The 25,644-nt window shown below is 36.9% G+C and overlaps 2 protein-coding genes and 1 non-coding gene across 3 annotated transcripts; 2 read left to right on the top strand and 1 right to left on the bottom strand.

Moving 5' to 3' along the window:
- Positions 1-5,974: 5,974 nt before the first annotated feature.
- On the bottom strand, positions 5,975-7,125 carry LOC143529679 (uncharacterized). Its single transcript, XM_077025417.1, has 2 exons — positions 6,718-7,125; positions 5,975-6,448 (listed from the first exon to the last, which is right to left on the bottom strand). Exons 1-2 carry the CDS (start codon positions 7,123-7,125, stop codon positions 5,975-5,977), a joined length of 882 nt encoding a protein of 293 aa, XP_076881532.1.
- Positions 7,126-10,616: 3,491 nt separating this feature from the next.
- On the top strand, positions 10,617-10,723 carry LOC143529691 (small nucleolar RNA R71). Its single transcript, XR_013134711.1, has one exon. It is a non-coding gene; the product is annotated as a small nucleolar RNA R71 (small nucleolar RNA).
- Positions 10,724-24,953: 14,230 nt separating this feature from the next.
- LOC143529678 (uncharacterized) lies at positions 24,954-25,631 on the top strand (the record flags this gene model as incomplete). The annotated part of the gene is made up of 2 exons (XM_077025416.1): positions 24,954-25,196; positions 25,260-25,631. Coding segments are annotated over exons 1-2 (615 nt in total), but the record flags the coding sequence as incomplete, so codon positions are not given.
- Positions 25,632-25,644: the final 13 nt, after the last annotated feature.

Genomic DNA, 25,644 nt, shown 5'->3' with positions numbered 1-25,644 from the left:
AGTATGGAGGATAATGTTTAATAAACTAATAAAGGAAGCTAAAGTACATTAAACTAATACGATCGGTTGGAGAAGGTTATATGTTCGGTTCGGTTAACTCAACAGTTAACCGTGTTAGTTTAAGAAAATAATAAACAAATGTAAAGGATTAATATGTGTACGTTATTAACAGTTAGTCGAGCTCAGTTGAAGAAAGGCATTACGATTAAATCAGAAAGGAATTGTCTACAGGTGAGTTCTAGCCCCCCTTTTTCCTTAAACGTTTTGGGGCTGTATGCATACTCAAGAAAGAAGATGAACGAGATATTTTTTAAGAGCAAAAGAAAATGTGTAGATTAGTAATAAAACTAGTTAACTACTAATGATAAGAATGTATTAAGGACGTGAGTAAGTGACGTGTGCGAATATATATATATATATATATATATATATATAGAATTTGAATAAAAGCTTCACACAAATCGGGTTTTAAGAATGGTTTTTACCAACAACCAAACCACACACGAAAGACAAGTGTACCTATCGTTTGTAGCAAAGTATCGGTAAGAACCGAGTATCAATCCATGGACACGGCTAACTTTTGATACTAAATCTTTGTAAATAATTTAACCAAACAAACAATCTAAGCAATTTGTTCAAGTAACTAAACTAGCATATAACAATAACAAAGCAAGTAATATATGACTAACAATCAATCCAAACAAGGCTACTTAGACTATGCATCCACTCAAACTTAGTGACCAAATAGCAATGATTAGGACAAACATCATGTATTAAGCACCAACATCAAATTCCAATCAAGGAAACCTAATACTAGCAATAAAACAACATGATGGGTTTTCAACAAGTTATTAACCATAGATTAGTAAGTTTGTCAAAACTACCTAATCTCACAATTAAAGGAAAGCTAGCATGAAAACAACAAACTAACCATCTAAAATCATGTAAAATAGACAAGTTCAAGAACACTAGTTAAACACATGAGTCTTTTAAATTAGCAAAATATAAACTAAGGATTATGGCCTTAATCTCTAGCAAACATCAACCAACTCAAAGAATCATGTTATCACCATACAATTTTCCAATATCAAGTGATAGGTTTCATACTTGTTAAAATTCATAACCAAGTTAATTTCCACTAGTCATTCCTAACTTAGTGATATGAACAAAGTATGCATACACAAACTAAGTTCATAAACAAATACTCAACACATAGTTTTCCAACATATTATGGCTAAGCATCTATCAAACTAATAAGACTATGAATTAAAACAAGCATTCAACCATTAAACTCTATTCAAGAACATGTCATAAACTTGAAGAACACCAACTAGCCAAAATCATGCATAGATAAATATCACATAAGCAAAAGTTTCAACATAATCTAAGTAACAAGAGTATTTAGCCCATAAGGCTTGATACAACAAACAAAATCAAAGTAGTCTTACAAATCATTGTTAAGAACAAAAGATTGCAAACTAGAATGAATGATGATTGCACACTTGAAAGGATGATCACACAAAGATGGAAGCCTTGAATTCTCTCTAGCAAACACACAATAATCTTCCAGCAAATTCAGAGAATTCCCCCAAGGCTCCACACTTCAAATGGAGGTAATGGAAGTGTATTTATGCTTTCTGGAGTCTGGCACGGGCCCATGCACGGACATGCACGGTCGTGTATATAAGTGGAAAGTCAACACCCTGCTTTAGTCTGACCAAAAGGTTAGAATTCTCTATTCTGGCACGGTCATTAGCACGGTCACGCACGGTCGTGCGTGGTCTTGCACGGGCATCCGCACGGGCATGCACGGTCGTGCAGGTCTGGCAGAATGCTGTTTTTGCCTCCGAAACGCCATCTTTTCCTGTTTTCATTGTCAGGCGGGCGCCCGGACCTGCAAATTCACAAATAACTCAATTAAGTACCAAAAACAATTAATTTGCATGGAGTTCGGCTTAAATATGAGGAAAATTTGGTGTAATAAGATGTACACTTTGTGTTACATCAAACATCCCCACACTTGAACTTTGCTTGTCCTCAAGCAAATAAAACAAACTCCACAATAGCAATAATAACCCGCAAGCAATAATCATTCAAATCTTTAATAAATCAAGTAAGCATTGTATATATATCCAAACAAGCCTAATAAGAATGAAGACATAATCTAGAGAACATTACAAATTCATCACATTCCCACCTTGCAAACCTCACAATGTTCACTCATACACTCGGCTATATTTAGTGATCATGCGTGTAATAGTGCATGTTGAGAACACTCAATGCCAAGACGATGACTAGGCAAGGCATAGGCTTGTTTAAGGGTCAAATCAAACCGACACATACATGGCATAAAACACGAGTACTTGAGGGTTATAACTTGGTTTAGGTTTAGGGTGAAGAATTTTTGGGAAAAGTGGCTAGACGGCTAGAAAATCCGGAACTAAGTTAGCTATAAACTAAAATCTAACTGACTAAACCATATGGTTTAAACTGGCTGAGAGCTAACAAACCAAAAATTTCTCTTTGAAATTAAGTTTCACCTAAAATATGATGAACTAACTTCACAAATTTCTCTTCTTTTCTTACAAGGCTTTTTTTTCGTTTTTTTTGCCAACCTAAAAACTTTACATACAAACTTGGAAGATAGTATTGTGCTTTCCCAAGTGAACAAAATACAATATGAAAGAAATACAAAAATAAACTAACTAACTTAGCCGAACCGGATTTCTAACAAAAAATGGGTGAAAACATAAAAGGCTATATGGCTAAGTGGCGATAAAAATAGGGTGAAATAGAAAAAACACGGGAAAAGGCTAAACATGCGCTACTAAGCGGATAATGTGTGTAAGGAAGATATAAGTGGAAAAATGGCTAGACAAAGGGTTTATCCTAAATTCCTCAATGGTTTATGCCATGTATATGTATATGGTTTTAAAATGCAATCCCAAAAACAAGTTCTACCTTACAATAATCACCTGGCTCACTCAATTGCCCGGAAAAACATGAGAAAAATATGATGAGGGCAACTCACGGAAACGGGCGGAATGGGGAACTTTTGCAAGGCAAGAATGTGAATCTTGTTTTTCATGCTTAAAGGTATGTCTTTTAAAGATTTTTGGTTTGAATGTCTTAAAGATTTGTGCTTTGACAAAACAATTAAAGTTGAATTAAAATTGCTTAGTGGTTATTATTTACTACAAAAAATTTTAGGAGTTTTGCAAAAAAATTAAATTTGGACAAGCAAAATTCATAAAATTCCCTCCTCACATTTGAATTGTGCAACGCCCTCGTTGCACAATAAAAAAAAACTATAAAAGCAAGTGCAAAAGAGAGAACAGAAAACTCCCCTGAAAAATGCAAAACTGCCAGACCAGAGACCCGGTCCAAGTGAAAATCCGGCAACGCCAATTGTGCAATAGGGCCACCTGCAATGACAAAGCAAGACAAGACAAAACCACAGCAAGACAACAGAATGCAAAATACAATCCAAAACACATCCAAAGATAGCATTCATCATAAACCCGAAAGAGAAAAGAAAAGTCTACAAAATATAATGAAAACTACCAAAGTCTAGAAACCACAAATAAAAAGAAACTGCTAATCATCATCCATGTCATCGAATACTGAGCCAGTAGGCTTCGGGTCCCGGTACGCTAACAGGGAAGCACCATACGGATTGGCGGGCATGGTGAACTGGCTGGGCTGCACTAGAGGGCTCGGAGGGTGGTCAAAGAACGGGCCAGAGGAAGGATCAGGTGGGGAGAACTGCACGTCAAAGGGGGCGGCTGCATGCCCGAAGGGTGACTCGATGAAGCACCATAGGACCATGAAGGCGCAGCTGGGACCGTGAAGCCACTGTGGGTCACATGGGCCTGTCCATAAGCGAACGTCCACTCTAATCCACGACGGGTGTAATCAGCCGTGTCGTCAAGCAAACCCCGCTGATCAATCTGCTCCACTCGAAACTGCTGCTGTGCAAGCTGGAACTGCTCCTGATTGAGGCTAAACTGGTCAAACCTCTGCCATAGATGGTCGTAGTCCAGCGGTATCGGACCTGGCTGTGGCTCCTCCTGACCAGGTATGTCATTGTCATCAGTAGGGGGTAGAGGGTCCCAAATGCGACCCTGCCTGTCAACCAATCTGGTCTGGTTCCCTACTGCCCTCACAATCCTCATTGCCCGGAGTCGGGCCAAATCCATGAGAATCCCCTCGCCCATCCTCGTCAAATTCCGAGCAGCCGGTAAGTCCATAACTCCAAGTCGATGGGCGAGCTCAGTGATGAGCATCCCAGCACAATGGAACTACCAGAAGTGGACCCACCTGCTTGACTGAAACATTCGGCCACACTAAACTCAAGATTACAATCGTGCCCGTCAATAATGCAGTATAGGTGAAAAAAATCCCGAGTCACGACATTGCCCACACTATCATCGCGGGCCCCAATGCAATAAAGAATACAATGATGCAATAGGTGGTGTAGGGGGTCTAAAAGTAGTGTGGCCTTTGACAAACGGCCGTCATACGGTTCTCCGGTAATCCGCATCCAAAAGGCGTGCCTATCCTCCGTACTGGGAAATCCCTCAACCTGTCAAACAAATCAGTCTCAATCTCCTCATCGGTATAAAGACCCATGGTGCTAGCCAGGGTGGCGAGCGACCACGTATACCATTTCCCCCCAACCGAAACCACTGTCATGAGGATCAATAATCAAGGGATCCATAAAAATGGAAGATAAGAACTCCAAAGTAAGCTGGAGAAAGACGGGCCGACGAATAAAGAGAAGGCGCCTCCACGGTGCTGTAAGCAATGCATCAAAACGCTCGCGCTGGATGCGTCCCATCATGAATTTCCCCCCGGCCACAGTTCATCGAAACGTTCACGAGCGGTGCTGCTCCTGGCATCATTCCTAGTAAACGGGCAGAACGGGAGCCTGCGGCCTAACATCTGTCAAACAAGAGATGAATGAGCAAAAATCGACAAAAGAAAACGAGAAACGGGTTGATTTACTATTTGGCATGGTCAAGCCGGAAACAGTGCAAGGCAGTGTGGACCGATAAAACCATGCAGGGGGCTTCAGAAAGCATAACGGTCGATCGGGAATTGTCTAGCTAGAAAAACGACCACGCACGGCCGTGCTGGCCCGTGCCGGCGGTCGTGCAGATTTGACAGTGGCAGCGCCAGCGGCTGTTATGGCCGGAAAACTAACCCAATAGACCAAAATCAATGTAATCAAGCCCAAAATAGTCAAATACATCCCTAAAAATAACCACTACAACAAGAAATTAGGGCAAATCCAACCCAAAAGTGTTAGGGTTAGAAAAGCCCCAAATCTTTCAAGAACAAACCCTAAAATCTACAACAACAAGAAAAAGGAAGATGGAATGGAAGATTAAACATAACTTTGGTGTGAAAATCCGGTGGATAGCAAGAGATTCGGGGGTTAAGGGGTCAAAATCACAGGTTTGGAAGAGTGGAATGGATGAAAATGGAGGTAGGTAGGGTATAAAGCTGATAAAAACCGTCTGTACGGTTCCCGAGACAAAACTACACGGCTGTGCGGGAACGTGCACGAGCCCGTGCGTGGTCGTTTTTGGCCACCAATTTCCATTCTGCCAACTTGGCAGTATTCCACTCAATTCCAAACCAAAATGGTTCCCGATTCTGACCATTATGAGCCCTAACCCATAATCTCTCGCTCAAAGAACGAAACCGGAAAGAAAAAAAGGTAAAAATAACTCTTTGAAAACAAACAAGAACAAAACTAACACGCAAAAATCTATAAAGTCCTAAACATGCTAAAGTTTGACGGAGTCGATAGCTAGACTCAGGCTCCCCACACTTAAGTCATGGGGTGGAGGTCAACCTCCAACACAGTCTCGACCGGCTCACCCAAATAGTGTTTCAAATAGTGATCGTTCACCTTGAAGATGTGTCCATCCTCATGGCCAATCTCAATGGTACCATACTCGAACACCTATCTCACACTAAAGGGGCCGGACCATCGGGATTTCAACTTCCCGGGGAATAAACCAAGGCGAGAATTGTAAAGAAAAACACGATCACCCACTTGGAATTGTTTGTGGTCCTTCAACTGGGCGTCATGAAGCTTTTTGATCCTCTCCTTGTAAATCTGTGAATTCTCATAAGCTTGGCCTCTCAACTCCTCAAGCTCATGCAACTGACCCATCCTGTTTTTACCTGTGCATGCAAGATCAAGATTCGCACTTTTCAATGCCCAATATGCCTTATGCTCGAGTTCAACAGGGAGATGACACGCTTTTCCGTACACCAATTTAAACGGTGTCGTACCAATCCGTGTTTTGTAGGCAGTACGGAAAGCCCACACTGCGTCATCCAATTTCTCGGACCAATCCTTACGGTTCTGACTAACCGTTTTCTTCAAAATCCTCTTGATGCCCCGATTCGTGACCTCAACCTGCCCACTCGTCTACGGGTGATATGGTGTAGAGAAGCCTTTTCCAACTGGGCATTACAGAAATGTGTCCCTCGGTCACTAATTAGTGCTTTGGGGGCACCAAAGTGGGAGAACAACTTCTTCAAAAATTTCACCACCGACCTAGCATCATTTGTGGGCAAGGCTTGCGCCTCGGCCCATTTCGAAACATAATCAACGGCTACTAGGATGTAATGGTAGCTGAAAGAAGTCGGGAAATGTCCCATGAAGTCGATGCCCCACACATCGAAAACCTCACAGACCTGAATCGGTCGCTGGGGCATCTCATCTCGTGATGAGATGTTGCTCGCCCTCTGGCAAGCATCATAAGACTGCACCATGTCGTGAGCGTGACGGAAGATGGTTGGCCAGAAAAAACCGGCGTCAAAGACCTTCTTCGCCGGGGATGTGGCTCCATGCTGTCCTCCGGTCGGGCCCTCGTGGCAGTGTTTTAGGATTTTTCGAGCCTCGTCACCATACACACACCTGCGCACGAGCTGATCGGCACCTACACGAAACAAATAAGGATCCTGCCAAAAATAATGCTTAACATCAGAAAAGAATATCTTCTTTTTCTGGTGAGTAAGCCCGTTAAGCACGATCCCACTAGCAAGAAAATTCGCAATGTCAGCGAACCAAGGATGATCTTCATCACGCGTCTCGATATGCATGAGGAACTTGTAGGGGAAGTTGTCATTTATGTGGACCCCCACTTATTCCGATGAAGCTGAGCACTCAAGACGGGAGAGATGGTCGGCCGCGACATTCTGAGCACCCTTTTTGTCACGGATTTCAATGTCAAACTCCTGCAGCAACAAAATCCAATCAATAAGTCTTGGCTTCGCATCTTGTTTACTGAAAAGATAGCGAAGGGCTGCATGATCCGTGAACACAATGGTTTTAGAAAGGACAAAATAAGACCGAAATTTATCGAATGCGAAGACAACAACAAGGAGATCCTTTTCAGTGGTCATGTAATGCTCCTGCGCATCATTTAGTGTCATACTCGCATAATAAATCGGATGAAAATGCTTATCCCGCCATTGACCTAAAACCGCCCCAACTGCAAAGTCACTCTCATCACACATCAACTCGAAGGGCAAGGACCAGTCGGGGGCAACCATGATAGGGGCATTCACCAATTTCTCTTTCAACAACTCGAACGCCTGAAAGCATTCGGAGGAGAAAACAAACGGGGCATCCTTCTCGAGGAGTTTCGTCATCGGGCGGGCGATTTGGGAAAAGTCCTTTATGAATCACCGATAAAACCCAGCATGATCGAGAAAACTCCTAATAGACTTCACTGAGTTTGGTGGCGGAAGCTTCGAAATGGTATCAATTTTGGCTCGATCAACCTTAAGCCCCGCTTGTGAAATCTTATGCCCTAACACAATGCCCTCCTTCACCATGAAGTGGCATTTCTCCCAATTCAGAACAAGGTTGGCCTCCTCACAACGAGCCAACATTCTCTTCAAATTTCTCAAACAATGATCAAAAGAACTCCCGAAAACAGAAAAATCGTCCATGAAAACCTCCATGGAGTCCTCGATCATATCATGAAAAATCACCACCATACATCTCTGAAACGTGGTTGGGGCATTACACAGTCCAAAGGGTATCTGCCGGTAGGCGAATGTACCATAGGGACAAGTGAATGTCGTCTTCTCCTGATCCTTACGAGAGATGAGGATTTGAAAGTATCCCGAGAAACCATCAAGAAAACAGTAGTACATCTTTCCCGACAGTCGCTCCAACATCTGGTCGATAAAGGGGAGTGGTAAATGATCCTTCCTTATGGTATCGTTGAGTTTGCGATAGTCAATGCAAACTCTCCATCCCGTGACAGTACGCGTAGGAATCAACTCGTTCTTCTCATTCACAACAACCGTCATACCGCCCTTTTTCGGGACGACCTGCACCGGGCTCACCCATGGGGAATCAGAGATCGGATAAATCAATCCAGCATCGAGAAGCTTGATGACCTCTTTATTCACAACGTCTTTCAAATTAGGGTTGAGACGCTTGGTGCTGCACCACGGGTTTAAACTCCTCCTCCATCAAGATCTTATGGGTACAAAAAGATGGACTGATCCCTTTTATATCCATGATCTTCCAGGAGATCGCGTGCTTATGCCTCTTGAGAATCATGAGCAATTTAACCTTCTCCTCAGTCGACAAACTCGCAGAAATGATAACAGGGAGACGGGACCCATCCTCCAAAAAGGCATACTCCAAATGAGACAGGAGTTCCTTAAGCTCGATAGATGGTGGGTCCACAACAGAAGGTTTTGCCTTAGGCTCGGCAACGCGATTAATATCCTCAATCCTCTCTAAACACTCAGGAGGCTCATGGTCCACACCACAGACCAACTACTCAATCAGAGGCCCACTGACCAAGTCAGGAATCTCTCTAACACAGAACTGAGTATCCAAAGAGTACTCCTCACACGTGTCCTGTATGTGCTCACAAACGTAAGAGTCTACGGTATCAATGTAGAACACATCATCATGATCATGTGGATGGCGCATGGATCTCCCAATATCGAAGGTCACCTCCTCGTCTCCAACTCTAAGAGTGAGTCTGCCGGTGCAGACATCAATGAGAGCTCTAGTAGTGGCTAGGAAAGGACGACCTAAGATGAGTGGTACATTTCTATCCTCATCCATGTCCAAGATCACAAAATCAACAGGAAACACAAATTTTTCGATTTTCACAAGCATATTCTCACCTATACCTCTCGGGTATTTCACCGAGCGGTCGGCAAGCTGAATGCTCATGCGAGTAGGCTTAGGCTCACCTAGGTCTAGCTTTGCAAAAACAAAATAAGGCATTAAGTTTATGCTAGCACCTAGGTTGGCTAAAGCGTTACTAACCGACAAACTACCGATCAAACATGGAATGGTAAAACTGCCCGGATCGGTCATTTTTTTGGGTAATTTATTCTGAAGGACCGCAGAACACTCCTCATTCAAAGTCACGCAAGAAATTTCTTCTAATTTCTTCTTGTTCGAGAGAACTTCCTTAAGAAACTTAGCATACTTAGGCATTTCTTTCAACGCATCGAGAAATGGAAGATTGATGTGAAGCTTCTTAAAAAGTTCTAAGAATTTCCCGTAATGCTCTTCCATCTTCTGCTTCTTCAAATAGCCTGGGTATAGAATGGGACAAACATAAGTCCTAACTGGCTCACTGGTTTGTGCGGTACTTTCTGGGGTTACCCTCGGGTGCACCTCACCAGGAGTCTCAGTCTTGATCTCATCGGTAATTGGTTTTGGTTTGGAAACCGATGCATCAATAGGAATGTTGGATCTACCACTCTTCAGGGTAATCGCCTTAGCCTCGGCATTCGGATTAATCTCGGTATTACTTGGAAGGCTACCCTGTGGTCTCGCAGAGAGGAGCTAAGCAATCTGTCCAACCTGATTCTCGATGGTCTGAATGGACGCTTTCTGCTTCCTCAACTCGAGATCGTGTCTCTGGAGAGTCTCATCAATCTTCAGGTTCTTCTGTTTAGCCAGTTTGTTTGAGGTCTCGGTTTTAGCCAAAAGCTGGGTCAAAAGATTTTCATCACTAGACCCTCCACTGGACTGACCACCACTGCTGGAACCCTGAAACTGAGGCTTTTGTTGGTAAGATTGGTTCTGGGGTTGACTTTGGTAATTTGGATTTCGGTCAAACCCCGGTAGCTTTTGATTTTGACTCTAATTTTGAGAGCCACCACCATCTTTCCAGTTGAAATTGGGGTGATTTCTCCATCCCGGGTTATAGGAGTTGTTGTCGGCATTGTTTTGGCGGCCCACAAAGTCAACATCCTCCTTCACCATGACCTGCTGGCACTGACTGGTCTGGTGTTTCTCGTCACACACCCCACAACGAGAGCTAGACTTAGCCAGATCGGATTGCATCTGGTCAAATCTTTTGGTTAAGGCTTCTAACTGAGCGGAAACAAGGGTATTGGAATCGACATGAAGAACGCCCTTAGTGGAAGGAATACTACGAGGCGGATTATATGCAAAACTCTTCTTCGCAGCTCGCTCCAAGGCATCCAACGCCTCATTGGGGGTACATCTACCGAAATCTCCTCCTGCAAACTTATCAATGGCCTACTTCTGTGCTCCGGATAAAGCATCAAAGAACGTATGACACTGAAGACCGCGACTCAAACCGTGATGAGGGCATTTTCTCAACAAGCCCTTAAACCTCTCCCATGCAGCATGCAGTGACTCATTATCATCAACACGAAAACCAGTGATTTTTGCCCTGTATCTTGCAGTTTTATCAGGTGGGAAGTACTGATGAAGAAACTGCTCAACCAATTGGTTCCAAGTGGTGATGGAACCGGAAGAGAGTGCCTCTAACCACTCTAAGGCAGCCCCGCGAAGTGAGAAAGGAAAAAGTCGGAGTCTCACGGCATCGTCCGTACACCCCTAAATTTTGAATGTCGCACATAATCGAAGGAAATGCGCAACTTGAGAATGAGGGTCCTCGTTCGAGAGGCCATGGAAAGAAACGGAATTTTCGACCATATGAATAATACTCGACTTGATCTCGAAACTCACGGTAATCTCGGGCTCCCTAACACCGCTGTCGTAGCCATCGAGGGATGGCGTGGCGAAGTCATCTATGCGACCTTGATTGTTCGGATCCGCCATCTCTTCAACCTCGGGATTCGCGTCCTCCTCTACAACTTCGTTTTCAAAGACCTCGGCAATCTCACGTGCACACTTCAAATGGAGGTAATGGAAGTGTATTTATGCTTTCTGGACGTCTGGCACGGGCCCATGCACGGGCATGCACGGTCGTGCATATATGTGGAAGTCAACACCCTGCTTTAGTCTGACCAAAAGGTCAGATTTTTCTATTCTGGCATGGTCACTCACGGTCACGCACGGTCGTGCGTGGTCTTGCACGGGCATCCGCACGGGCATGCACGGTCGTGCAGGTCTGGCAGAATGCTGTTTTTGCCTCCGAAACGCCATCTTTTCCTATTTTCGTTGTCGGGCGGGTGCCCAAACCTACAAATTCACAAATAACTCAATTAAGTACCAAAAACAATGAATTTGCATGGAGTTCGGCTTAAAAATATGAGGAAATTTGGTGTAATAAGATGTACGCTTTGTATTACATCAGTAAGTCATGATGTGGGAATCAAGGGTTTCGTAGTACCTTATACCTGTCCACATCACGAGTGCTTGTAAGTAATATGCAGACACATACGCGATATACAGATGCTCTACTTATGGAAACGATAGGGTGTTATGGACGGGAAAGCACATGCACGAGTACAGTAAAGGACTAAAAGCCTATACTGTGTTCGGGCACGTGTTGTGATAGTAATGTGGTCTATATATAGATACAATGAATTGATTGATTAGAATAATATGTATAAGATGGTCCAGTTATGGATACAATGGTAGGATGGTCCAGTTATGGATACAATGGTAAGATGGTCCAGTTATGGATACAAAGAGTAATATGGTCCAGTTATGGATACAAAGAATAATATGGTCCAGTTATGGATACAAACGATAATGTGGTCCAGCTATGGATACTAAGGTGAGATGGTCCAGTTATGGATACAATGAATAGGTGGTCCAATTAGGGATGCTAAGTACAGTAGCTATTAATTATGTGCGTAGATGTAGTACGATTGCTTGGCATGATAATCTTAAACGCATAGATATGCGTTGGGTGAATGTATGGTCCAATTATGGATACTAGTAGCATGGTAAATGTTAGTGGATGGAGTAGAAAGAAGGTAGGGAGCAAGTCTTATCGGATATTTGCATCGAATAATAATAATGTACATTGGTGTGAATGAATGATTGCATGTTCGCGCGTAGAGTCTTTGGGCCTCATGCACGCGCAACAATTTAGGATGGCAAATCCCTTTTACTTGATATGGTAAGAATAGAAGGCTCGATTATGAGCAAGTACGTACGGGACTAGTTATAGACTAATGTTACATTGCGTATAAATAAAGAACATGATTTAATTGTCATTCAATATTTAATGAAAAGAAAGAAACTTTAGTACTCACTCAGCGTGTAGCTGACTTTTAGTATCCATGCAGGTATTATTGATGACGTGGCAAGCTTGAGGCGTGTACGAGGCTATCTATATTGAAGATTAGTTAGAGAAAGAAGTTGTTATGTAAAAAGTTTTAGTTTCCGCTGCAAACTGTTTATGCTTCCACTGTAACAAACTGAGTTTATGAGTAAATCCAACGCTAAAGTAGGGCACCAGGGCTCGGGGCCTTACATATTAAATCCTCAGAGACGGCCCTGCTTGGTTGATTAATTGCCATATTTTTATACACCACTTTACGCACATCACCTAATAACCACTCTAGCAAGTTCATTAGATGGTTTTATATTGCTAACTATAATATATGTATGTTAGTGTTAGAAAAATGCAAAAGATCTTAAATATTTACACTTCGCTGACAAAGTTGAAGGGTAACCCAGATAATATAATATTACCTAGTAACGCATATGATAACTAAAGTCAATTTGAAAAACGGATAGACAACGGTTGAATTAGGATATAGAAACACCAGTTGATTTAAACTGAAGAAGTAGAACAATCTAATATAAGTTTAGAATAAAGGAAGCACCACCTAAACGTGTAATTAGTTACCAAAGAGCACCACCCAAGTTGCTACAATGGATTAACAATGAAGAATTAATTTCATCTCAAAATCCATTGAGAGAAAATTAACAAATGCTTTTTCATCAAACACAAAACTGCCTTCATTCATGTCACATACTGAATACATATAGAAAAGATAACAAAAACAAGCTAACCCACTAAACACTAACTCATAATATTTAAATATGGTCCTAATTTAAATTCAACAAAAATAAACAATTAAAAATAAAATAAAAGAAAAGAAAAACATGCATGAAATCTACATCTACATCTACATCTACATCTACATCTACATCTACATCTATCAACTATATCAACTATTCTAATAAAGTAAAATAAATGAGGACACTTGTCATGTTTTGGTTAATTATTACAATTTTTCCCTTCAAAACTAATATACCCTAATTTATGTAATAAATTAATAATTATTCACTTTCCTTTTACACTATATTTATATAATATCTATATATTTTTATAAATATAAATATTAACATATTATTTTACTATATATTTCAAATACTTGGTGAATTCCAAAAATCAACAACAAATCATGTTTCTCAAATGAAAATTGTTTCGGGTTTTTTCTGGAAGTTAAATTTGATTTTATGGGTCGAAAGTTGGTAAATAGATTGTTTGGTACAAGTTAACTACATTTAGGTCAAAATTTGTTACGAGTCAAAAATGAAAATTTTGAGTATTTTTAAAAGTTTGAGAACGCAAAATAGATTTATCGTCAAATTTGTTATGGGTTCAAAGTGTTGACTTTAAAATGTCAAAAGTATGAAAGTTAGAATTTTAAACATGATTTGGGTTTCAAGTTTATTTTTAAGGGCGTTTTTTGAAATAATCAAAAGGTTCGGGATTTGGCAAATTGACTATTTTTCTCTCAACTATTAAAACATAAGAAAAGATAGCGACACTTTCGACATGCCATCTCCATGCCTATCAATGCTTTTAACTTTTATCAAATTTCAAATATTAATATATGTCAACATTAATTTTTCCTTCAATGGTGATCAGAACATTGTATGGGAAGCATGACATGCAAAACAATGCTCAAATGAAACAAAATATTCACAAAATTGAATGGGTTAACATGTTATTTATTATGGTGTCATTATGACAAAGTCGAGAAGCCCTCTGAAATTTATCAACATCTTTTTTATGGTGTAGCTCAGAAAAACATAGTTCTTGAAGAACATCCATTGTTACAATTTAATATCCTACTTTCCTTTGATGGGTGGTAAATTGATAAATATATCAATAAAAGTAACGCCTCTTTTGTATTTAGGCTGAGTGGTTAGAACTACTATCATATGAGAAGTCTTATTTTAGAAATTGGTTCATAACCAAAATTCTTTCAATTATACATATATGACACCGAAAATGAATTTTTCAATAGAAAGAAGCATTATTGGGTACGATTTTGCACGGACATTTTTTTATTAAGTTCATTTAAAAAAACCATTTTGTGATATAAATAAAATCAATTTATGTACACATTGTATAGATACAAGCATAGATGTAATACATTTTTTTTCATATACGCTATATAATTATTTGTTTTACTTATAGTTTTATAATTTGAATTATCCCGTGTGTAACATGGGCTCTAAAACTAGTATACTAATAAAAGAAAATAATGAGGATGATGTGTCAGTCTCATATTCTTTCTTGGCTATTTTTTCCCGCTCAAATTATTAATATCTTTTTATAGGCATTCTAGAAACTTTTCATATAAATAAATATTATATATTCTAAAATTGGACAACTCCTAATAAAACAAATAATGTTGATTGCAATTTACATGAGAAAATGTAAAACTAAAAATGAAATTAAAATATTTAGCCAATCTCAATTTTGATTTATAATATATAAATATGTCATGCATAATAAAATAAAAAGAATGTACCAATAATAATAATAATTATATATTATTTCTTAGATTACATGTTCATTTAAAAATTAAATTACTCTCCTTGATATCTTAACTTTTTTAAATATCTATATTTTGTAAGTTAACAACAAAAATATGTATACATATATATTTTCTAATTTAAAAAACATTTTCAAAAAACATTTTCATATGTAAAAAACGGATTTAAATCACAAAAGAAAAAAAATGAATTAATAGATTTGTGACATTAATAGCTAATTAACCTAATATTTATTTCATATAACAAAATCCGAATTATTTTTACATATTATTCTCTAATCCGCCTTATATGCATAAATAATACAGTTTTAATTGAGAATATTACTATTGCAATTGATCAATGTCTTCTGAATTATATCAAGTGTATCACAACTTTATTATTGTATTTTTTTTCTATTCAAGTCTCTTCTTTTGATTTATTATGCAATTACATATCAAACATTCCAACAAAAATCAATGTTTCAATGAACTCATAATCAACTTCTTTTGTTTTTAAACTTTTAAAACTTTAACGTCATAGTGGCATTGGCCGCGGGCAAACTCTTTTATTTGTAAATTTTTACTAAATTGATAAAAAAATAATAATAAATGGTCATATGTTTTTAATTATGCCTTATGGTTTGCAATAATGTGTAAAAATGTGAAGGCGCTGGGCATGGCAATTGGGCTACTGACACCGATGAGATTGAAGTGTAATTATTTACAAATTTGAAACATATAGACTTGCCACATCTTGTAAGTTAACTTTTTGTATTCATATATTACTTTAACATTGAACTTTATGCTTGTTTTATCTTACATCTTATTTTATTAACAATACACAAACAACAAAAATGTATGCTTGACAATAAGCACAATGCTAGAGAAAATGCATTGTATGGTTAGAATCATTAGTCTTTTTGGTACCTTATTTTATTTAACGGGTGGTTTACTTTTAAGAGACTAACTGCATATACAGAAAATCTACTTTACTTTCATGCTTATAACAATTTCCTTCAAGAAGTTGCCAAGTAATCTTTTTAACTTTTCTCAGATTTGTAAATTCTAAACTTCTTAGTACTTGTAGTATATATTTTCAAATATATGTTTAATACATTTTTTGCGTAATTATGTTTTATTTTAAACATTTATTTTTTTATTTCAAACAATTTATTGCATTAATTTGCATATTGACAAATCTCATATAATATACGGGTTCTAAAGCTAGTAGATATTATAAAACAAAAATAATGAAATTGCCTTCGTGGGTTGGACCTAATCCAATTTATATCACCAGGCTATCCTTAAATACTACCTAACTATCTTTAAATACTACCTAAATTCGCCCCTGAGTCCGTACACACTAAAAATACTTCCAATTTATGTATATACTAGGTTATTGACCCGTGTACGATACGGGTGGAAATATAGAAATCGTCTAACAAACACATATAATTTTAAATAACAAGATAATTTGTAGTATATATTTTTGGGACGACAACATGTTACTTAAGGTATACATAACTTAAATACACAAATAAATGTAATGTAAAATTATAGAAACAAGAAAAAACATATAAAAACATATATATTTCATAAATAAATGCTGTAATAAATGCTTCAAACACATAATATAGAACTTAACATAAGAAATTATATTGTCAAAAAGATAACTGAAACTTATCATGTCGATCGTCCTTACGAAGCATCATGCCAAAAAATACATGCACATTATATAAAAATTACAATGTAATCGGATTAGACGAATGTGATAAGTATTTATAATGGACCAAAAACATGTTGTCGATTATACTGAGGAAAGTAAACTAATGTAGAGTTAATATCTTTAGAAGATAATATATTTCTAAAAATTCATAGCTTCAATAGGAATATCTAAACAATATACTTTAAAATTTTAATAATAGTTACTATTCATCACATTCACTTAAAATAAACATAACAATTTAATTGGATTTAGGTTGGTGACATTATTACATCTTATGTTACAATTTTATTTATTACAAGCTTAATAAAAACATTGAAAGTTGAATTTCGGCATTAAGTGTTAAATGTATTTAAAATATGTTGTCAGTCAACATTTAAAAGGATGGTTACAATGTATTCCATTATATTAGTTTAATTATTTTGACTAATTATGTATGTTACATTTTATATAATTGATAGTACATAAAAAATCAATTGTTATTTGACTATGGCTAGTTGACTAAGGAATGCAGAAGTTGCATTGGTTAATTGGTTAATATATGAATATTTTAAGTGGTTTGAAATTTTTAAAAAAAGGAAATACGTTTGTTAGTTGAAGACCATACTGTTTTTGTGCCATGATTGTTTGTTTTTTTACATACAATATAGAATTGAGTAAGGACACGAAAATTTCATTGAGTAATTATTTGAATATCTAACTCATTAATGTTAACAAGAAATATACAAACACAACTAACTATTTACGGCAACCGTTACTTTAAAAGTGTCTAGGCCACCAATATTGTGTATTTAATAAGAATACTGTCTCATGAATATGAATGAATAAAAAGTGTGTTGTTAAACAGTATTAGCCTCTTAATAATCAAGTTAGGAAACACCAAAATTAGTTTCTTTGAATCGGTTTTTATATGGACTTTACTAAACCGTGATATTTAATGAAAGGTAGTTTGTATTTATTAACAATGGAAATGAGTTTATTAGTATAATTGGTACATATTTTATGTCTTATTTTTATATAGACAATACCCAGTTGACTAACGAATCCAAAAATTGAATTTATTAAGTATTTTAACATTTAAGGTTGTTTGAATTTTTTAATAACAGAAATAGGTTTCTTTCTCTAATTCCATACTATGTTTGTCTCACACCCCAACCTAAGGCGGAAATGCCGGGGCGTGATCCGATTACTCACAACTCGAAGATACTATCATATATAAAATGTGACAATATCTAATTAATTTTTTAATTCAAATAATACACAATATTCAAATACAACAGTACAATTAAAATAAATAAATACAATCAATTAAATTTAAGTTTGTCTTCAATATATCCCTAAGGTCTTTCTAAGTGTCCATCCTTCAACTCAATCAAGCTGCATATGCGTAGAAAATGGAGTTTTGGTCAACAACACATGTTGAGTGAGTTTACCACCAGTTTTGTAATAAAATAAGAATAGTATAATAAATAAGCAAAACGTAATAAATGCGGCAATGAAATCAAACCATAAGCATGTAAGTTGTCGATTAAACCATTGCCAAACAAATTGGGCGCCGGTAAATCAACCATAAGCATATAAGAATAAGACCGTTGCCAAGAGAATCGGGTGGTGGTCAATAGAATGAGAACCCTCTCCAAGGGGATATGTCAAGCGAATGAATACAATAACACGTAAGCACATAACAAGTAGATTTGATTAATCACACACAATTACACGTTTGCTATTTTTGATATGTATGTATATATAGATATGTATGTATAGTATTATATACGCATATGTCCCCAAAACGTTTATGAAAATCGAGTAAAATAGGGGAATGATAAAACTCACCTGATCGATTAAGTTAAACGGGAATGATTACAACAAGAACGATACTCACGCTCTTCGAGCGACAAGGATCCTAATTAAATAATATTGTAAGTGAATTAATATGTATAACAAATTTAAGATTTCGATGTGATTCGAGTTACAATCATGATTTGGTATGTTACGGAATGAACGATTGATCTCTACGGATTATTGTTATTATTTAACTATAAAAATTCATTGTTTGTCATATAATCGAGCTTATAAATAATTAGTTTAATAAAAATAAGTAGAGATCTATTATAATAATAACCGTTTAAAAATATAATTATCATAAAATTTATATTTTGGAAATCTTAATGAAACTTCGATAGTAAATATATGATTAACATATTTTAACATGTTAAATACGTTTATAACAATTTTGTTTAAAACAAATAATATATATATATATATATATATATATATATATATATAATAAATATGAAAAAAATTTATAAAGATATTTTATGATGAGGATCATCGATATTAGTAGTTAAGTTTTAATAAAATAAGTGTTGGTTTATTATTATTAAAATGCATGCATGCATACATACATACATACATACATACATACATACATTTATATATATACACACATGAAAACTTGTAACGATATCCATTAACAGGAAACGTTTAGCTTTATGATGTTGGTGTTAAACAAAATATTGTTTATTTAATATTTTAATATTAATTATAATATATTAAAAATCATTCAAAATATATCAAAACCATTGAAAATAAAAGTATCAAAAAAAAAAACTGGGCTGGCCGGGACTCGAACCCGCGCCAGTGGCCGGTTCATGAATTCAACACCCACACCCTAGCCATCTGTGCTAGGGTGTCTGTTGGTTGTTGTTTGTAAACGGGTTATAATATATAGGAACTAATTCAGCCATTCTTGATCTTAAACCCTAGTTCTGCAATCGCTTAATATGTTAAACGTTTGTTGAAATTGGTTTAGGGTTTATGAAAGCATGCTTCAGTTACCTGATACGATGATGAATCAAGGAGATACGATAAGCTCAGTTGCCGGCGATAACAGACGACGAACAGGGTTTTACGGCTAAAATTAACACAATTAGGTTTAGGGGTTTGGGTCGTCGGGTTGTATGGATGGTGCAGATGCGTTTAATTGAGTTTTTATGAACCCTAAGTTATATAATTAGTTTTAGGTTAAAACGGTTTGTAAATTTTATCGATATACATCAATTCGATCTTGTTTCCTAATTCCTTTAGTCGTTTAGGCCGAAAGTAGCAATAGAAATCATAAACACGATTTGATTCTAAGTTTAGATCGACAATTGTGGCTCAAGATAACTAAACGGGTCACGGTTACGGGTTAAACGGGTCATGGGTTAACGGATACGGGTTAAGATTAATTGGGTTATAAAAGTTTATGTAAAAATTGCCTTTTAGTCCTTGAGGAACTGTGGTGGAAACAAATAAAAATTAAAGTTTAGTTTTGGGCTAAAAATGTACATCTTCCAAAGATATATATATTATATAAATATAATAAACAAATAAATATAAATATTAATAAAATTTCTTGATAAACGTGATTATTTTCAATGATAAATTTCCCGAACGTAAAACGGGTCGGATCGTAGGTGTAAATTTGTATATGGAAAACCCGAGTTGTTACAGTTTGTGTCTTAAATTTTGATACACAATAATCAATGTGATTGACTAACGACTTCATTAGTCTAAAGTTACTATTTTATTGAATATCATTGTAACATCTCGCCGTGCTAGGCCTAACGTGCCAATTTTATAGTAGGTTAGAATTAAATGTTACATTTTCATTAATGATAAAACATTACATTTTTACGATAAATACAAAAATGAGTAGAAGACGTCATTTATTTCTCTAAAACTCTTGATCTTTAATATTTTCCCAAGCCTTCGATCGATTCTTTATGGATAATCTTGAATACCTAACGGGCAATAAAACAACAATACAAAATCACGTCTGAGCGAAACGCTCAGTGAGCGGATAACGAAATCATATACATTATAAATTATAAACTTTCAACTTATAATATATTTTATCAATTTGCACTTATAGCATGCATATCAATTCGTAACTTTGATCAATCTCATAAACAATAATTCCATATGAAATTTCTCAACGAATGAATAAAAATATAAAATCCATAACGGTGTCATAACTCATAAGGTTTCGTGAGGACATGGTTAAGATGATATTTTCTCTAAGAGGATTGATACATACGTCTCCAACAATTCAATATTCTTATGACCAATCCGTAAACATTCAGTAGTGAGACGATGTATTTTTTCCATGATCGATCTGTACGCCTCGACTCACTCACGTTTCTTATGAGAAAAATAACGAAAATGATAAACTCAAAGCGTGTCAAAACATGTTATGAAATCCAATATCAAAATAATTATTCGTAGGTGAGCCCAAAAACATATCATTAAAATTCGATTTAAAAAAATCAAATTCGTAATCGGTGGTTCATATCAAACGATTTGTAATCTATGGTTCTCATAAATCAATAAATAATTCATACTATAAATTTAGCATATAAATTACAAATACAATAAAAACAACAAAATAACATAGTAGGCTAAAGTAAATCAAAAGGTGTTAAAAACACATGATGGAATCCAATATCAAACAATTCTTCGCATTAGGGTCCAAAAACGTATCATAACAATTAAAAAGAAATCAAAATCAAATTCGAAATCGGTAGTCGTATCAATAAATAAATGATTCGTAAACAATAATTCATATCGGTCAATAAATAATTCATATAAATTAACTATACGATAAGAAACATAACATTAATAGGTTAACCGTACCTTAATCGTTGTACCACACTTGAGTATAAACTCTAATAATAAGAACTTGATCGAAAAATTGGACAAAAGTAGTTTTGCTCATGGAGAGGATAAAGTGGAAAGAAGATGATGGTGTTGTTTATAGAGGCGAGTACCCCATGCATATTTGGTATTGAAAAAAAAAACTTGGATTTCATTCTACAATATATTGACTTCTTCCATTTTAAATTTTAAAGTCATTTAAAATCTTTGATGATTTTCTTTAATCGTAACATTTATTGTAATTTTAATAATATAAAAGTTATCTAAAATTTCAATATAACTAAAATAAAGCATAACCTCCATTAAATATTCAAAAGATTTGACCACCATTAAATTTATTGGAGTGTTACAATCATAATTATAATTATTATTATTAACATTAATATATGAATTGAATTGTTTATTTTTGAATAATATTATTTACTTATCAATTATTTAATTATCAAGAAAATTTGAGAAGCCTTAATATCTATGGAAATTATAGTTATGGACCAATAGCTTGATGCCATTTATACCAAAAGTCTATTGCTTTAATAGTATAGGTAGATATTTATATTGGAACGAACAACTAAGTAACGCCGGGTACTTCGTACGCGGCCCCCATTAGCTAAAGGTAGCTCGAGCCAGCCACGAGTTCGGACGGGCGGAGCCCCTAGTGGTCCACCTATTGAGGGATTCCCCGGAAAAACCCGACCCCACGCCCGCCAACCGGCACGACAGCGAGAAGCCGGTAAAACCGGGTGAGATCAGGACTCGAACCCTGTTAAGCCAGGGCCATCCCTCATATCTCCCAATAAATTGGTGATAGTGAGGTATGAACCCCCTACCTCTCACTAGTAAAGTGAGTGCACTACCATTGAGCCACATCTAATTTATATAACTTCCAATTTAAATAACCATTACGTTGCAAAGGGCTTGAACACAATTAAAAATAAAAAAAAGGAGTTAATTATAGTTATGGCCCATGTGGTGAAACTCAAAAGACAACTTTCAATCATGTGGTGGCTATTTGCAGATAAGACCCCCATGGTGGTCCCTTTTTTTATTTTTTGCAATTTATGTTTTCTGTTAGTTTGATCGTTTGGTTGACCGTCAAAAGAAAAGGGAGATCTGTCTTTTCACGCATAAACCTAACGTAATAATAATAATAATAATAATAATAATAATAATAATCATCGTCATCCTCCTCCTCCTAACCCGTAACCCTTTCCCCCCACCACCGTTCAAACCCAACCTCCATCTCCGCTGCCCGTTGTCGCCACTGGATCAATCGAGCACCACATACTCATGGCAGCTCTCCCACTCTCTCCTCCCTCATCTCCACCCCTCAATCAACAACCACCACCGCTAACGTGAAATTGAGTGTACTACTACGACGTCATTAGAGAAGCTGTTTATCACCGAACATGACAGATTTGGATTCGGTTCCACGTCGGAATCAGAATAGGAACATGATGCTCTGACAGTGTTCTGCGTGTGGCGACATAACAACAGAGCATCGGCGTTAAAAAGTGTAAGAAGAGCAGTTCGACTGGATCTGAATCGAAACCGTTTGTGTTTATATTTCAAGTTATGTGATTATTGATTATGAATGCAATTATACATAGTTATATAGGTGATGTTTGTATGTATGAACAAATAAAACTTGGTTGCGTGTGTATTTTAATAAATATAATCAAATTTTTAACTTTAATCATTTTAGTCTAGTTGGTTGCGAGTGTTGTACTTAATGTGGTTAGACCCGGGTTCAAACCCCATGGTCGTCGACTTTGCTATTATTTTTTGAGGGAAATCGTTAAACAAAACGAGGGTCTAAATTACATTTATTTAAAAACCACAGGGCTGCAAATTGCAAGGGTATTAGTGTCTTTTCACATAATACTAACGTTGTGACTTAACGGTGGACCCAAAATGCAAACAAGGACCACCACAGGGGCCTTATTTGCGAAATCGCCACCACGGGGCTGAAAGCCGCGTTTTGAGTTTCACTACCGGAACCATAACTCTAATTAACTAAACAAAATACCCTTTGGAAATAAGCTCGGCACCACTAACCCCATAGTTTGACCAAAGATATGGTTTTAGTCCAATAGTTTCAACACAATTGCGGTTTTCGTCCATTTGTTTTGTCTTCACTTGCAATTAAACCCGTCCCCACTAAATCCGTAAACTATGATCGTTAAACTCATCAGTGTGCCTTTCACGTGAGATGCATTTTGTCATTATTCCCCAAATTATAACCCAACCCTAATTTCCAAATCCTCTTTTGGGAGAAAAAGGACAAAAATGCACTTCACGTGAGGAAAAAAACGAACGTAAAGCATATACTAATTACCGATTATAGTTGCGGATTGAGGGTTAACGAGCAACAAACGGGTCGCGGCTGAGCTTGAGTTCGTTAATGGTGTTGACAGCTCTATAATGTGAAATTGAGTAATGGTTTCATTTTGTGAAGGTGTGAGGAAGGTGTGTGCACGTTTAATTGAATTATAGGCGTGTATTTATAGTGTTACCATGCCCAAATCAGCCGCGGTTTAAGTTTATCGTGTTAGCTGTCGAATAATATCCATACCTTAATTGGATCGTCAGTGGAGTTCGAATTTGGTTAATATACGATTTTGTAGAATCAATTTTATTATTTAACACGTTAATTATGGCTTAAGACACGGGGGGGGGGGGGGTATTGTCGGCGACGGGGTGAGGGAAAGAGGGGAAGAAAGATTTGAATAATTTTTTCGAAAAGGTCCCTAGACTTTGATTGTGGATGTAAAGTAGGTTAGAGGTAAGTTTAGGGGTTGTTTTTGCTATTCTTTGATAATTATATAAGAAATAATTAACTAAAAGAAATATTTTATTGATAACTCACCCGAACACGAACCGGGTCGGGTAATGTTTACAATTGAAAGAAAAACGGAAAAACCGAAATGTTACAGAGTCAACATGAATAAAATTTATAACTTGAACGGAATTATGGATATTTTTGAGAAAAGACTAGCAGTTTGGAAAGCCTGATCCTTGTCTATAGGAGGTAGGGTTGTTTTAATAAAATCTGTGCTAGAAAGCTTACCGGTATATTATTTATCCATCTTTAAGGCGCCAGTTAAAGTGGTGGAGAACCTTGAAAAGATTATGAAGAGATTCTTATGGGGAGAATCGAATGATGTTCACAAAATTCATTGGGTGGCCTGGGAGAGGGTGACACTCTTTAAAGATAAGAGTGGTTTAGGCATCTTGAGGATCAAGGATGTCAATAATTCTTTGTTGACGAAGTGGGTTGAAGATATAAAACGGAAGAGAGGGCTATGGAAAAGGGTTGTAGACTCTATTCATAACCAAATAAAGGACAGAGAAATTGTACCAGGAAACATAAGGATCTCTAGTGTTTGGTGTAATATTGCCAAAGCTATAAATAAGTTAAATGGGGAAGGTAGCAGGTTGGTAGATTTGATAAAAGGAAAGTTAGGAGATGGTCAAAAGATGGGTTTTTTGGACTGACAATTGGGTTGGTAATATGTGCCTAAAAGAAAATTGTCCAAATCTTTTCAAGTTGGAAAAGGAAAAAAGATGTAAAGTGAAAGAAAGATTTTGGAGATTGGGTGGAAGCTGTGGTTGGGCGTGGAACTGGTACAAATGCCCAAGCACTATACAAGAATTGACTGAGTGGGAGAAGTGTTTGCAGTTGATGAACGGTGCTCCGTGGAGTGAAGGGACAGACTCGTGGGTTTGGCTAGGTGATAAAGGGGGCGAGTTCTCAGTTAGTTCGGTTAAAGGTTTAATAACAAAAAATTAAAATATGGGTAATAATTATGCTATGAAGTGGAGTAAATGGGTTCCGGAAAAGTGCAACATTCATGCTTGGGGGGCGGAGATGGATAGACTACCTACTAAGGGAGCGTTGGAACGAAGAAATATAAGGGTCTCAGACAATATTTGTGTTTTATGTGAGGTGGAAGGTGAGTCGGTGGACCATATAACAACGGATTGTGGCGTTGCGGCGGTTGTTTGGGAACACATTAGTCGTTGGTGTAAAGTGCCCCCTATTTATGGTTTTTCTATTAGAGATCTCTTAGAGCTTCATAAGTCCATCAAGCTTGGAGATGTAGAGAAATACGCGTTTCATGGGATCATCGTTATTGCTTGTTGGAATATTTGGAAAGCGAGAAATAATAAAGTGTTCAAAGGAATTGAGGTTAAAGTGGAAG

This window comes from Bidens hawaiensis, unplaced genomic scaffold, assembly GCF_021521415.1.
Source record: "Bidens hawaiensis isolate Kalapana, Puna unplaced genomic scaffold, B.hawaiensis_p1.1 tig00008636_1, whole genome shotgun sequence".
Lineage (NCBI taxonomy): Eukaryota > Viridiplantae > Streptophyta > Magnoliopsida > Asterales > Asteraceae > Bidens > Bidens hawaiensis.
This window is presented reverse-complemented; position numbering and strand designations above follow the sequence as displayed.

Coding starts and splice junctions, on each gene's coding strand:
- LOC143529679 (XM_077025417.1), bottom strand. CDS start 7,125: ATGCATATCGAGACGCGTGATGAAGATCATCCTTGGTTCGCTGACATT. Junction 6,449..6,717: donor TGCCCCAGCGACCGATTCAG/GTCTGTGAGGTT, acceptor TATCACCCGTAG/ACGAGTGGGCAGGTTGAGGT.